Raw genomic sequence first — 15,116 nt, forward strand, 5'->3', positions numbered from 1 at the left:
CCGCGACGAACGGTTACGGTCACACAACTGAACCATCGGGCATCATGTTTGTGCACTACACGACACTACACTACACAACTTCTCATGTCCGCCCGTGGTCGCGGGCGTGGTCGGTCGTGGTCGTGGTCGTGGATACGAGCATATGCTGTCTGTCGTGTTTCCTACGCTAGTGTTCATTGTCGAGTTTGATTCGATTTATGTGCTGCTTTCTGGGATTTTGGTGTTTCCGGGATTCGGAGCCTGGTTAGGTAAGTTGTTCCTGCAGATTGAGTTCATGAGGAAAGTCGAAGGGAGAGCCTATGGTTGGGGAAGTGTACCTTCCATTCTTGGAGCATGGGGATGCGGCGCGGGACGCGGGAAGGCACGATCTTGTTTATGGAGAAGAAGGTGAAAAATCTAGGTACTCAGGTGAAGAAATTGCTACACGGCCGGCGGGGGAAATGAAATTACCGTTGGATATCGACGAATCCATGAGCTGATATTGTTCACACCGGGAACTTAATCCAACCGTTAGGTATGTCTAGACGCCTTTACCTATTGGAATACTTTTCTCAAAGCACAATTTCCATCCCCATTCGGTTTCCCCAGAAGAATTTGTGTCCCGCCTCGTGGCCTCGAATGTGTGGGTTTGGCCTGTTATGTCGCCATCGACATGGACACGGGAAGCGGGTGGTGACGCCGGCTAAAAAGCCTCTTTTCATTTGTCTCGATATTGAACGTCCCGTTGCCGTCGGGCCAGAACCGCACTTTTTCTCTCTGTTTTTCACTTTCTCACTCTTTTCACCCAGTTCAACTCGTCAGCTTCCATTTATTCAGCTTTCGGTTCCGTGTTGCCCCCTTTGCTGGGCCGGCAGTCGGAAGATGAGGAGATGGGAAGATGGGAGACAAACGATGTCGCGATTCTCACAGTCGTCTGTCTCCATCTTCCTCTTACTCCGTTTCCCGAAGCCAGATGCGCAGACGCTGAATGCATTTTTCTTTTCCCTGGTTCGTCGCCTTTTAACCCCTTGCCAGGCCATGCACGATATCTAATTTTCTAACCCTTGCCCACTTAACTAGGTCAAGTCTCCGGAAGTACACACTATGTCGAGAGGAGTACAACATGAATTCGGTGCAGGTGTAGATGCAGGTTGTTAATTTAGGCGGGACTGAGAAGAACCATTCAGTCATTTAGCGTGGTTGACGAAGCACATAACCCATGGCGTGCCCATATGTTTCTTCTCGTTGAAACCTTCTCCTTGCTTTTGTCTTTTTTTCTCTCTCGGATAGTGTGCGCAATCCTTTCCCAGCCGGCAACCAGCCCCCCACGAAAGAGAGACATTCCCCTTCCTACCCGGCCGCTGGATCTACAGACGTCGTGTCTAAAGCGTGCGTCGTATCGTATCGTCTTGTCTCGCCCTGCAACCACCCGCCGAGACAAGCGGGCCTTGACGACTCAGGCGGAGTCAGGCAGACTGTGAAAGTCTGTGAAAGAGAGTGACGGATTTCTAAGAAAAGGAAGGTCTCTCTCTCGTTTGCTGCATCTTTCCGTTCGTCTCCGCCTTTGGGACGGACACCGCTTGTTGGGAATCCGTTATTTCCAGCGACGACGCCATTTCCAGCTTCCATGCCGGTCAGAAACAGGAGAAGAGGAGTATAGAAGGCGAAACACCCCCGGGCTTCTCTGCAGGCTGTCTGTCACGGTTCACCACTTTCTTCGTTTTTGGATTTTGAGCTGGCCGACGATATATACAACTGGACACTGGACGATATATTCGTCTGCTCTTGGCTGCTGTTTGCAGCCTTACAGAGTTTGGAGTGCGATTTTGAGGAGGAAAAAGAAAGAAAGAGAAAGCAAAGAGATATGACGATCAACTATTTGGGGGAGGACGAATGGCCGGTGGAAGAGGTAACGAATCACTGTCTTGTGTTGCAGTAGGAAGAGGGAGGGAACTTTTGGATATTTTGGCTAACCTACGCGCTTCTTTCCAGATTGTCTATACGGCCATCGTGGGCCTGGTCATGCTCGCGGCATGTCTCGAGTGGTTTCTCTGGATTGCCGCGTTCATGTACTGTCTCTGGAAAGTATTTGTGAAGGCAGAGCACTGGACGGTTAGAGTGTTGTCGGTGATAATAGGGATTGCGTTCATGTTGCTGAGGTATGTATGTGTTCAAGCCCTTACGGCCATCAATGTCTGAATGGCTAACTTGCCCCCTCCCTCCAGATGTATCTTCCTACCCATCATGATCGTCACCCTCCCACTTCCCAGCCAAGTCGTCAAAGTCTGGCCAACAGCCATGGTCAGCTTCCTACAATGGTTCGCCTTCTACAGCTTCGCCGGCCTGCTCACCATCCCCTGGCTCTTCTGCGTCTACCAAATCGTCACCCACCAGCTCGGCCGGACCAAACGCATCAAGCAAGTCCTCGACGAAGTGTCCGCGCCCAAAGTCGTCATCGTCATGCCCTGCTACAAAGAAGACCCCGAAGTGCTCGTGACGGCCATCGACTCGGTCGTCGACTGCGACTACCCACCCTCGTGCATCCACGTCTTCCTCTCCTTCGACGGCGACCAAGAAGACGAGCTATACCTCAACACGATCGAGAAACTGGGCGTCCCCTTAACCTTGGAATCCTACCCCAAATCGATCGACGTCGCCTACAAGAACGCGCGCATCACCGTCTCCCGTTTTCCGCACGGCGGGAAAAGGCACTGCCAAAAGATGACCTTCAAGCTGATCGACCGCGTGTACCGCGAGTACCTGAAGCGCAACGACAACCTGTTCATTTTGTTTATCGACTCGGACTGCATCCTCGACAAGGTGTGCCTGCAGAATTTCGTCTACGACATGGAGCTCAGCCCGGGCAACCGGCGCGACATGCTGGCCATGACGGGGGTGATCACCTCGACCACGCAGAAACACAGCTTGATCACCCTGCTGCAGGACATGGAGTACATCCACGGGCAGCTGTTCGAGCGCACCGTCGAGTCCGGGTGCGGCGCCGTCACTTGCTTGCCGGGCGCCCTGACCATGCTCCGGTTTTCTGCCTTCAGGAGAATGGCAAAGTACTACTTCGCCGACAAGGCCGAGAACTGCGAAGATCTGTTCGACTACGCCAAATCGCACTTGGGCGAGGACCGCTGGCTGACGCACCTGTTCATGATCGGAGCCAAGAAGCGGCACCAGATCCAGATGTGCACGTCCGCCTTCTGCAAGACCGAAGCCGTCCAGACGATGGGATCGCTGATCAAACAGCGGCGCCGGTGGTTCCTGGGCTTCATCACCAACGAAGTCTGCATGCTGACGGACTGGCGGCTGTGGAAGCGGTACCCGATCCTGATCCTGGTGCGCTTCATGCAAAACACCATCCGCACCACGGCTTTGCTCTTCTTCATCATGGTCCTTGCCCTGATCACCACGACCAAGAAGATCGACGACCTCCCCGTCGGCTTCATTGCCATTTCGTTGGGACTCAACTGGCTGATGATGATCTACTTCGGCGCCAAGCTCCGCCGCTTCAAGATCTGGCTCTACCCCATGATGTTCGTCCTCAACCCCTTTTTCAACTGGTACTACATGATCTACGGCATCTTCACCGCCGGCCAGCGCACATGGGGCGGCCCGCGCGCCGACGCCGCAGCAGCCGACTCGACCACCACCGCGCAGGAAGCCATCGAGATCGCCGAGAAAACGGGTGACGACCTCAACATCGTGCCCGAATCCTTCATCCCCGCTGCCCAAGAGCGCAAGGGCATCTTCGCCGGCTCGGCGGAAGACAAGGGCTTCACCACCGGCACTAGCACCGGCGGCCTCGGCCGCTCCAAGAGCATCCTCCAACCGCCTGACAAACTGGTCGGCAAGTTCGCTGCGCCCGAGCGCTCTGCGAATGGGTTGTATCAGCACTTTGACGATTCAATGGCTTCCGTCAGCTTGTTTGCCCACGCTGGCGGATCCTCGTTGATGCTTCCCACCGTAGCCGGCTCCGCTACCACTAGCAAGCGACACCACCAGCAGTATCAACATCAGTATCAACACCAACATCAGCTCCAATACCGTGACTCCTTCGATAGTACCTTCTCCGCTCACACCACCGGGGGAAACAGCATGTCAGTGTACATGCCCCGTCGCGTAGAGAGTATCATGGGCGAAGAAGACCGGAGGAAGTACGAGCTTGCGCAGGCTAGCTCTGGACACCTGGTCGGCAACCCTACCCGTGTCCTGGGGCAACAACAACAACCGCCTCCTGGTCAGGTTTATGAGTTTTCGGAGTCTGAACTAAGAAGAGCTGGGTTTTATACCGACTCCGCGCCGGAGTATGGACGACCGGCACTCCCCTCGCCGTCACCACCGCATCGCAGGCTGGCGAGCAGTGACAGCTTTGACTCCGTTGGGCGGCCTGCTGCTTCTCCTACCCCCTATCAGGATTATGGGTACGGGCAAGAAGGATACGGACAAAGGCAACAAGGAGGAGGGTCGTTGTCTGTGCCTATGCCACCTACTCCGAGCGGAACAGGCCATCAGCAACAGCGAACGGGTAGGAGTCCCCTGGGCAGAGCGAGTTGGGTGAGGACGTCGACTATGGATCAGGTGGAGAGTGAGATTGAGGCGTCACATGGCGGGACAGGTGGGTTTTCTGATGCTCCTGGCCATGGAAGGAGAGGGGGGTAGAGTTCGAGGGGGTCAAATCAGAGGTAGTTTTGGTGAGGTTTGGGGGTGCTGAGAAGGTAAAATGATGAGATGGTGAAGGCAGTAATGAGGAAACTGGGGGAGGGAGAAGAGAGAAGTGGTGGAGCTGGGTACTACCCCTTTTCTGGGCTGTGTCTGGATATGGAGATATCAACAATGGGATGGTTACTGGGACAACGGATGACACTTGTACTTGCGTATCATGAATTGACGAGGATGTTTTTGGATCGTTGGTATATGTATTCTAGACGGGTGTCAGTGAAGACATGTGAATAGTAAAGGTGTATCCAGAATTCGTGAGTATTACACAGATTCAGATCTCAGCAAAAACACAAAATGAACTCGTGAACTGATTTGAAAGTTTCTGGAGTATTGGTAAGCCCAATCTTGATGTATCAGCACAGAACTTGTGTGAAGAATTGCAGATGATAACCTGAGCCTAGACTAGAACCCGCTTGTCCTACACGATAGAAACACGGTGTGAATAAATCAGTTGGATATTGAGGAAGCGTCTGGCAGGAAGAAGAAAGACGTGGTTGAGGCTCGACATGCAACTCCCATCTTGTGCTTGGCAAGTAGGTATCGAGAAGCACTTGGGGGTTGTAGCTTCATGACAGGAGTCGGTGATGTAAGTGCGGTGATGTAAGTGCGGTGAGCTATGCTCTCAAATCTTCCAGAGGCCGTTTGCTTCCCTTCGAAACATCACGGACTCAGTTGCCAACTCGGTCGGCCAAAAGTGCTGATGCGAGTATCCTCGTAAACAGCAGTCACGAATCTCCGTCCTGTATTGCCAAGCCGATGCAAAAGAGATCTGGAACTCCCACGAAACTTCGTGAGCACGGGATGAAGCCCACACCAAACTGGTTGAAGACTTGCAAAAATGTGAATCTTCATATGATGCATAAAAGTGTTCGTATAACCGGCCCACCAGAAGGGGACCAGAAGATGTATGAACCTCGAGTCACCAACTTTGTGACTTTGTGACTGGTCATAGGTAGGAGCCCAACTCAATTCCATTTCAAAGGCTGGGACAGCCAAGAAACCCAAGAATTGCGCCTGGGTTAGGATTGGGCAAGTGTTATGTACAAAGTACCACAGCTACTCCAGCAGTGTCCAGCAGCGTGTGTCAGTGTACCTGCTTGGAGGCTACCTATGTATGTGTCAACATGTCAAGAAGTCGGACTTGGGACATCTTGGCCTTATGAATGCCTTTTGGGATCGTTCATTCAATTGGCGAGTGGAAGCTGTTCCGGGGATGGCCCCGCTGGTTGACGTGGGAGGCGAATTTGTTCCGCGAAAAGTGAGGCTATCATGAAGTGTTGAGGCTTTGGGATGGGCCAAACAGTGGGCGGCGAAAGGGCGGTAGAGGCGGGAGGATTGGGGATCACTAGTTGTTAGTCAATTGCCGCTTGACAGAAATCGTGAAAGATAGGCGATAGAACAAGACAATCGTTGAAGAAGATGTCCTGAAGATCATCGTTGTCGTCCACTCGTCCGTAGCCGTAAAAGTGCAAGTGCCTGCCTAGCAATCCGTGACTGCCTGGACCAAGACAGTTCTGGTCCAAAGGCAACCACACGTTTGATAGGCGGTGAGATGGGGCACAAGACGTGAAAACCCAGACTTTGAAGAGGAGTGGGGTGATAGACACCCTCCCTGGGGTGAACAGAGTGATAAGATGAAATGGGAAAGCTTCCCTTCCTATCGCCGCCATCCCATTGACCCCTCCGTGTGTCATCCAGTCACTGCCTGCTGCTGCTTGTCCGGAGTGACGTGCCTTCCTGTAACATCATCAGCGCCTGCCATAGAAAAGAAGTGTCACCGGCAAGGGCAACCTATCTTCTATACCAGCAATGTCCTACACTACTACGCAGTTGAATTCGAGATGACAGCTCGACACTCGATCTCTTTCTTCAACCTAATACAAGCCCGAGTCAATCAGGTCGGGATGATGACACCGCCAATGAGCGAACCAATCGAGAAGCTTCTCTCAGCTTCTGGGATGGCTTGGCCCGGACACGACCCCCCCAGGGGCGGGGTTAGAGGGGCACCTTTCCTCTTGGCAAGATTGGGGTCCTCAAGGTCCCTGTAGCCCGACGGATACTTCTTGCCTGCTCCCAGAGTCCAGTGGTCGGGCAACATTTTTCGCTGATTTTTCCAGTTTGCTTGGTCTGAAAGTCGGGTCCACCTGTCCCGCTGCTGAGAGGGAATCCACTTTTGCGATAAACTTCACACTGCCATTCAGTCTCACTTCTGTGACTTCAACGTTGAACATCTCCATATCTTGTCTGTCAACGTCTCCTTGTTGTCCCTAAACCTCCATATACCCCCAACGCAGACCTTCTTTGTTGTGGTGAGCAAACCAACGACCCCTCCATATCTCCAACATTATTTCGACATTTACACACATACAACCTTCGACTACCCCTCCCCTCCACCTTACTCGATACACCACCACCACACGAGATACCCCGAGAAAGACCAGTTTTATTTACACATAGTCTTTGCTTTAGCAGTTCTTCATATCCAACCGCCACCATGTCTGTCGTCGGTATGTTGCCATTCTTCCTCTCTCCCTAACCAAACTGTCGCCGGTCCCGGTCCAGGACAAGAGAGCATGCGCTAACAGTGGGCATTGCAGGTGTCGATTTCGGCGCTCTTAATACCGTCATTGCCGTTGCCAGAAACCGCGGTGTCGATGTCGTACGTACCCTTCTCGATCTAGACCTCCCTCTGGCCATCGTCCCCAGCTCATCGCATAGACTCTGTCTCGAAGGGAAGGGGAGGATGCTTTGCGCTGGGGCGATAGCGCCTTCACACACGCAGTGGATGACCAAGTACTGACGAACCTCTCTCTGTCTGGCAGATTACAAACGAAGTCTCCAACCGGGCTACTCCTTCGCTCGTTGGATTTGGCCCCAAGAGCCGGTATCTCGGTGAGCCCGCCAAGACCCAGGAGATCTCCAACCTGAAGAACACCGTCGGCTGCCTCAAGCGCCTCGCCGGCCGTTCTCTCAACGACCCCGATGTCGCCATTGAGCAGCAGTTCATCTCGGCCCCCTTGGTCGACATCAATGGCGAGGTCGGTGCCGAGGTTACCTACCTCGGCGAGAAGCGCCAGTTCACCTCCACAGAGCTCATCGCCATGTTCTTGAGCAAGATCAAGCAGACCACCCAGGCTGAGGTCAAGGTCGCCGTCCAGGAGCTCGTCATGAGCGTCCCCGCCTGGTTCACCGACAAGCAGCGCAGGAGTATCTTGGATGCCGCCGAGATCGCCGGCCTCCGTCCCCTCCGCCTCATTAACGACACCACCGCTGCCGCTCTCGGCTGGGGTATCACAAAACTCGACCTTCCCGGCCCCGAGGAGAAGCCCAGGAGAGTCGCCTTCGTCGATGTCGGCTACTCCAACTACACCTGCTCCATTGTCGAGTTCAAGAAGGGTGAGCTTTCCGTCAAGGCCACCGCCTGCGATCGTCACTTCGGTGGCCGCAACTTCGACAAGGCCCTCCTCGACCATCTTCACAAGGAGTTCCTTGGCAAGTACAAGATCGACATCTTCACCAACCCCAAGGCCGTCTGCCGTGTCCTTGCCGCTGCTGAGAAGCTCAAGAAGATCCTTTCTGCCAACCAGCAGGCTCCTCTCAACATCGAGTCCCTTATGAACGACATCGATGTTCGCGCCATGATCACCCGCCAGGAGTTCGAGGCCATGGTTGAGCCCCTCCTCGCCAAGGTCCACGGTCCCCTCGAGCAGGCTCTCGCCGACGCCAAGCTCACCAAGGACGATATTGACATCATCGAGGTCGTCGGTGGTGGCTCCCGTGTCCCCTCCGTTAAGGAGCGCATCCAGGACTTCTTCGGCAAGCAGCTTTCTTTCACCATGAACGCGGATGAGGCCATCGCCCGTGGCTGCGCTTTCAGCTGCGCTATCCTCTCCCCTGTCTTCAAGGTCCGTGACTTCCAGGTCCAGGATATCATCAACTACCCCATCGAGTTCACCTGGGAGAAGGATGCCGATATTCCCGATGAGGACACCAGCCTTGTTGTCTTCAATAAGGGCAACGTCCTCCCCTCCACCAAGATCCTTACCTTCTACCGCAAGCAGCCTTTCGACCTCGAGGCCAGGTACACTAACCCCGATGAGCTCCCCGGCAAGATCTCTCCTTTCATTGGCCGCTTCTCGGTCAAGGGTGTTCATGCCACCGAGGGTGCTGAGGACTTCATGATCTGCAAGCTCAAGGCTCGCGTCAACATTCACGGTATCCTTAACGTCGAGAGCGCCTACTACGTTGAGGACCAGGAGGTCGAGGAGGAGATCAAGGATGAGAACGGTGATGTGAGTAATATTCTTATTAGTGAAGACGGGATGTCATCGGACAGTCCTACGAAGCGCCGTAAACTTTTCGATGGCTCAACGCAGTCTCTCGATGGTGGAACGCACGAAAATTTGGATGAGGAAAAGCTAACCCACGAAAAGGTTGTCATGGACGGCGACAAGCCCAAGACCCGCAAGGTCAAGAAGCAGGTCCGCAAGGGCGAGCTTCCTATCGTCAGCGCCACCCCGTCCCTCGACGCCTCCGCCAAGAACGCTGCCTTTGAGAAGGAGCAGGCCATGATCATGGAGGACAAGCTCGTTGCCGATACCGAGGAGAAGAAGAACGAGCTCGAGACCTACATCTACGACCTCCGCAACAAGCTCGACGACCAGTACGCCGACCTCGCCTCCGAGGAGGAGAAGGAGAAGATCCGGGCCAAGCTTATGGAGATTGAGGTATGTTTACGACTATTCCCGAGAGAAAGTGATCAGCTGATACTGACTAAATCAACAGGACTGGCTCTACGATGAGGGTGACGATGCCACCAAGGCCGTCTACGTCGCCAAGATCGAAGAGATCCGCGCCCTTGCCGGCCCCGTCGTCCAGCGCCACTTCGACAAGGTTGAGGCTGAGAGGCAAGCCCTCCTCGAGAAGCTCGAGGCCGAGAAGGCCGCCAAGAAGGCTGAGGAGGAGGCTCGCAAGGCCAAGGAGGCTGCCGAGAAGGCCGCCCAAGGTGCTAAGGACGAGGAGATGACCGATGCCGATGCTCAGAAGCCTGTCGTCGAGGAGGCTTAGAAAGTCGTAGACTCGAAGCAGAAGCACGAGGAAAAGGCCGAGAAGAAGTCGGAGTCGGACTCAGAGTCGGGGGCACCGAACCCCGCGGAGTCGGCGGATACCGAGAAGTCGAACAAGATGGATGTGGATGTGGTGGATTTGACGGCGGATACCGAGGAGTCGAACAAGATGGATGTGGATGTGGCGGATTTGACTTAAGATATGACATGCTATGCCCTACTCCAAAGAGAGAGAGAGAGAGGCAAGGCTTGTTAATGATGAATTGAAAGAAGAGAAGAGACCAGCATACCCAACCACACATACCCACTCATACTTTCACACACATTCACATTCATGTTCACGCTTACGTTTTGTTGATGTCATGACCGATTCAATTTGGAACTTCAAAGACTTTGTACGGTGTTGATATAGCTTTTGTATTTTTTTCTCTTTTTATGACGGTTTCAAATTCACACACTCTCACGGGTAAGAAGGGGGGGAAAAGACGGAAATAAAAGTTTCTTTTGATACAGCTTTCATAGAAGAAGGAAAAGAATTTCAAAGAGAGAGATGTTTCATGACCACTGACTGCACTCCAGACCAGAATTTTCGCCGCATGTGTTACGGTTCTCCGTACAAGCTCTCGCTATTCCCGTTTTCGAACATGACAGAGGACGAACGAAATAATAGACAAGACACCACAGACTTTATAGCCTCCATTTGGTTATATAGATTCCGGGGCTACCCGTAACATATCGTATCGTATCGTTCGTCGCCTCATAATTTTGGTGTTGATGATAACTGTGATGCTGAGCGTCCGTCTTCTTTCAAGAGTCTAGGGGGAGGTGAAGAGGGAGGTGAAGAGGGAGGTGAAGAGAGAGGTGAAGAGAGAAGTAGAATCATCTTCGAATCACACAAGCATCAACTTGTCTTCTTCGAATAGCTATGTAGCAAGCAAAGATGGCATGTCATGTATTTATGCCGCGTTGAGACAGACCCATGACATAAATAAGACGTTGAGTCGGATTAGGGAGAGAGGATAGATAGTATATAGACATTGTGAACATTCTAGACTAGAGCTAGGTAACCCTGAATGGCTTGTAGCTTTAAGACAAGAATATCATGAGTTGCCACTCAACCATGTAAAATCCAGTTCGGTTCCATCAGACCAAACAGGCCAGGCTTCCATCAAACCTACCGGATCCATCATACCCGAACGACGACAGGATCAATAAATACCAGTACTACTACTTACTAACCCAAATCGAAAATCCTTTTATAGTACCTAGTAAGTAAGAAAGTTCATAAACGTACATACACACACACATACTATATTTCCCAAACCACCAACCAGCAAATGCAGTTTTTGTGTTTCCTTTCCTTTCCTTGCCTGTTCCTCCCCGTGGCGGCAACATTCTCATTCTCATTCTCATTTTATCCATGCCATTGATGATAGATGGGGACTGCTCATAACAGTCCATCCATCCATCTTTCTTCCTCCCTCCTATACCATCCATCACCCTTACTTACTGCTTCCCACCCGCCCGCCTATCCTGACCTCGCATAACCGCTCGTCCGGACAGTGTGGACAGAAGAAAGAAAAGCCCGCTTAAGCAATATCAAACATGGGCTTCAACTTGATAATCAACTGCCACTCGTCGTTGGTCACGTCCTTGCGGTAGAACTCCTTGAGGCAGTTGATCGAGGCACGCGAGATCTTGGAGTAGAGCATGTCCTTCTCCTCGAGGTGGCGGCCGTACGTGGGCTGGTTGCCGCCCATTTCGATCTTGATGGCGACCGAGGGCTGGCCCTTCTTACAGACGGGGATCTGCTTGTGGTCGCGCTCGATGGAGGTGCTGTTGTTTTATGTTATGTTAGTGAGTGTACCTGGAAATAGTGGGATAAAGGAGAGAGAGATGGGAAAAGAAAGGGAGAAACATACACTCTACCGAGATCGACGACCTCCTTAGCACCGGTAACAGGGTTCTGCCTCACGGCGGAAATGGGCGTGTTAATCTTCAGCTGACCCTCGACGACATCGACACCGATAACGATGGGACCAGACTTGTTGAAGACGGCAACGGGGGCGAGCACGCAAGGGAAGACAGCGAGGAGCTTGGACTCCTCCTTCTTCTTCTCGAGCAGCTCATCCATGTGCTTGGTGAACGAGTCGAACAAGTGGTAGATAATGTCGGCAGTGAAGATCTTGACGCCCTGCTGATCGGCATACTCCTGCGCTTCCTTGTCGACCTTGACGTCGAAGCAAAGCATGACCGCATAATCGGGCGCCTTCTCCAACATGATACCGCACTGCATAACGTCGCGCTTGTAGACGGGGCCGATACCGACGTTGGCGACGGGAATCTTGCAGTCCTTGAGGAAGTCGAGCAAGGCCTCGAGCGAACCAAGAGTCGAGGCCTGGACGGAGACACCGCGGCCGGACTTCTCGACACGGCTGAAGAGCGAGGCAAGATCGGCCTCGACCTCGTCCTCGAGATCGTCCTCGTCGTCGTCGGGGCCGACGACAAGGAGACGGGAACCGGCAATGGCACCCTCGAGGCCGGGGGCAGAGATCTTGACACCCAAAGCGGCCTTGACCTCCTTGTTGTGAACGTACTGCGACTTGAGACGCAGTTCCCTGAGCGGCGCGGGCGTGAGCAGGGCTCTGATATTTGTTTTGATGACGCCTTCTGTGCCGCACAGTATAATGCGGTCGCCTTCCCTGAGGATACCGTTGGTGAGAATGACATCGATGGTCATACCGAAACCCTCGATGGCCTTGACTTCGAGGACAGTAGCCTGAACCTCGGAGAGGTACATGAGAGAACCAACCATGCGCTCCTGGGTGAGTTGGATGATGAGCTTCAACATGTCGGGGATACCCTCACCGGTGTGGGCAGAGGTGGGGACCAAGGAGACGTATTTGGCCATGGACTTGTTCTGGTAGAAAAGCTCCGAGTTGAAACCCTGCTCGGCGAAAGCGAGCTTGGTCTGCTCGAGACGGTTCTTGAACTCGTTCTGGACAGCCTTGTTCTGGAGGGCCAACGACTCCTGGAAGCCGTTGTTCTCGATCTTCTTCCAGCCGTAAAGACGATCGATCTTGTTGAGCGCGACGATGAAGGGCGTCTTCCTCTCACGGAGAAGTCTCATGGACTCGAGAGTCTGAGGCTCGAGACCGTGCATGATATCGACAACCAAGATGGCGATGTTGCAGAGCGAGGAACCACGCGAACGCAAGTTGGAGAAAGACTCGTGACCGGGGGTATCGATGATAAGGAGACCGGGAACCTTGAACTCGAACTTGCCGTCGCGGTTGACGACCTGGGTCTTCTGCTTGATGGCCTCAACGGGGAAGTAAGTGGCACCAATCTGCTGAGTGATACCACCGGCTTCACCTTCCTGGACATTGGTCTGACGAATCTTGTCGAGCAGCTTCGTCTTACCAGTATCGACGTGACCAAGAATACAGCAAATGGGCGAGCGAAGGTTGTCCGCAGACCTGGCAGCCAGAGCGGCCTGGTGAGCCTTCTCGCGACGCTCAGCAGCCTCCTTTCTCCTCCTGGCCTCCTCCTGTTGCCTGGCAGTAGCCTCCTCGTCTTCGGAAGATTCATCTTCGGACTCCTCCTCAGAGTCCTCCTCAGACTCGGACTCGGACTCGTCCTTCTTGGCCTGAGCCTTGCCGTTGGCCGTGGCAGGCTTGGCAGCCTCCTTCTTGGTCTCCTCCTCCTCGTCGGAGTCGGCGTCCCAGCTGTCCTTGACATCCTCCTTGTCAGAGGCAACGGCGGCCTCCCAGTCCTCATCGACGCTATCCTCAGCGGCGGCCTTAGCGGCAGCAGCCTTGGCAGCAGCCTCCTTCTCAGCCTTCTCGCGGTCGATACGGGCCTTCTCCTCTTGCTCCTTGGCAAGGGCTTCAGCGGCGAGTCTTGCACGCTCAGCGGCCTCGGCGAGAGCCTTCTCCTCGTCTCTCTGTAACAAGCAAACTTGGTTAGCGCTGTCCATAGCAAGTGCACCAGGGAACTGTGGCAGAACTCACCTTCTTGTTAGCAGCCCTCTTCTTCTTGTCGTCGTAGACAGGCTTCTTCTTGGCCTCTTCACCCTCAAGCGCGTTGACCTTGATACCGGCCGCCAACATCTGCTGGAGCTTCCTCTCGTTGCGGGCCTTCTCCTCCCTCTGGGCCTTGGTCATGAACTTGCCCTCCTTCTTGAGCTGCTCGATCCTCTGCTTCTCCTTCTCCTTCTTGCGGGCCCTCTCCTCCTCCTTGCGCTTTTCGGCCTCGGCGGCGAGGCGCTCCTCCTCCTCTATCCTGGCCTTCTCCTCGGCGAGGAGCCTAGCCTCCTCCTCTTGGCGACGGCGCAGCTCCTCCTGCTGCTTCTGGAGGGCGAGCAGGTGGGCGGGGAGCTTCTTCTTCTTGCCACCGGCGGCTTCGGGAGCGGGAGCGGGGGTCGAGACGGGGCTGGGGGTTTCGTCCTTCTTCTTCTCCTCCTTCGCGGGCTCGGCCTTGGCGGCGTCGGCGGGTGTGGTACCCTTCTTCTTAGCAGCAGCCTGTGTAGTGTGAAGAAGTTGGTCAGTCTTCCGTTTAAAAGAGAAGTGGTGATGAACTACTCACCTGCTCCTTCTTGCGCTGCTTCTCGCGCTCCTTCTTGAGCTTCTCCTTCTCGGCCTTGGTCAACACCCTAGGGCCATCCTCATCGGCATCCTCGTCCTTCTTGGCGGCGGCGGCGGGGGCAGCCTTCTGCTGCTGCTGCTGCTGCTGCTGCTTGCCCTTGCCGCCCTTGCCCTTCTTCTCGGGGAGGGCGAACTCGTCGTCGAGGTTAGCCTCCTCGGCGACCTTGGCCGACAGATCAGGGACGGGCTCCTCAGCGGGCTTCTCGGCGCCGGGAGCATCCTCGCCCAGCTCGGCCTCCCAGTCGTCGTCGAGACCCTTCTTCTTGCGCTTCTCCTTGGCCTTGCGCATTCTCGCCATCAGACCGCCACCACCGGAAGCGGCCTCGTCGTCTTGGGCGGGAGAGGCAGCAGCATCGGCGGCGTCGTTGTTGACGGGGGCGATGGACTCGCCCAGCTCGGCCTCCCAGTCATCGTTGGCCTTCTTGTTTCCCTTCTTCTTGGGCGCCATGTTGGGCTGTATACCTCGAGGCGGATGTCGGTAGGATGGGGGGAGGATCCTGATGGCTCCTTCTCTTCCTTGTGACGAAGTCGGAGTACGGGTGAAGACCTCGTTACTCGTTAGGTGGTTCTGGTGGTGGGTTCGTGGGGCCGCAGACTGGGGCTACTGGGCCGTTATATGCGATATGGCTGGCTGCTAAAGAGGCAGGCGGCGTACTTTTTTGGTGCTGTAGGCCCTGTCGATGGGATAGGGCTTGTC

At 54.3% G+C, this 15,116-nt stretch overlaps 3 protein-coding genes across 3 annotated transcripts; 2 read left to right on the forward strand and 1 right to left on the reverse strand.

Moving 5' to 3' along the window:
* Positions 1 to 1,552: 1,552 nt before the first annotated feature.
* B0H65DRAFT_582265 (chitin synthase-domain-containing protein) lies at positions 1,553 to 4,647 on the forward strand (the record flags this gene model as incomplete). Its single annotated transcript, XM_062830848.1, has 3 exons — positions 1,553 to 1,888; positions 1,972 to 2,138; positions 2,205 to 4,647. The coding sequence occupies exons 1-3, from the start codon at positions 1,844 to 1,846 to the stop codon at positions 4,645 to 4,647; spliced, it is 2,655 nt and encodes an 884-aa protein (XP_062677820.1). The 5' UTR covers positions 1,553 to 1,843.
* A 2,346-nt stretch (positions 4,648 to 6,993) lies between these two features.
* On the forward strand, positions 6,994 to 9,774 carry B0H65DRAFT_533176 (heat shock protein 70 family; the record flags this gene model as incomplete). The annotated part of the gene is made up of 5 exons (XM_062828976.1): positions 6,994 to 7,016; positions 7,180 to 7,214; positions 7,305 to 7,366; positions 7,530 to 9,434; positions 9,493 to 9,774. The coding sequence occupies exons 2-5, from the start codon at positions 7,202 to 7,204 to the stop codon at positions 9,772 to 9,774; spliced, it is 2,262 nt and encodes a 753-aa protein (XP_062677821.1). The 5' UTR covers positions 6,994 to 7,016; positions 7,180 to 7,201.
* Positions 9,775 to 11,362: 1,588 nt separating this feature from the next.
* B0H65DRAFT_435341 (uncharacterized protein) lies at positions 11,363 to 14,867 on the reverse strand (the record flags this gene model as incomplete). Its single annotated transcript, XM_062825189.1, has 4 exons — positions 11,363 to 11,609; positions 11,696 to 13,719; positions 13,787 to 14,296; positions 14,361 to 14,867. The coding sequence occupies 4 exons, from the start codon at positions 14,865 to 14,867 to the stop codon at positions 11,363 to 11,365; spliced, it is 3,288 nt and encodes a 1,095-aa protein (XP_062677822.1).
* Between the last annotated feature and the right edge of the window lie 249 nt (positions 14,868 to 15,116).

Source organism: Neurospora tetraspora (genome assembly GCF_033439725.1).
Source record: "Neurospora tetraspora strain CBS 560.94 chromosome Unknown B0H65scaffold_8, whole genome shotgun sequence".
Lineage (NCBI taxonomy): Eukaryota > Fungi > Ascomycota > Sordariomycetes > Sordariales > Sordariaceae > Neurospora > Neurospora tetraspora.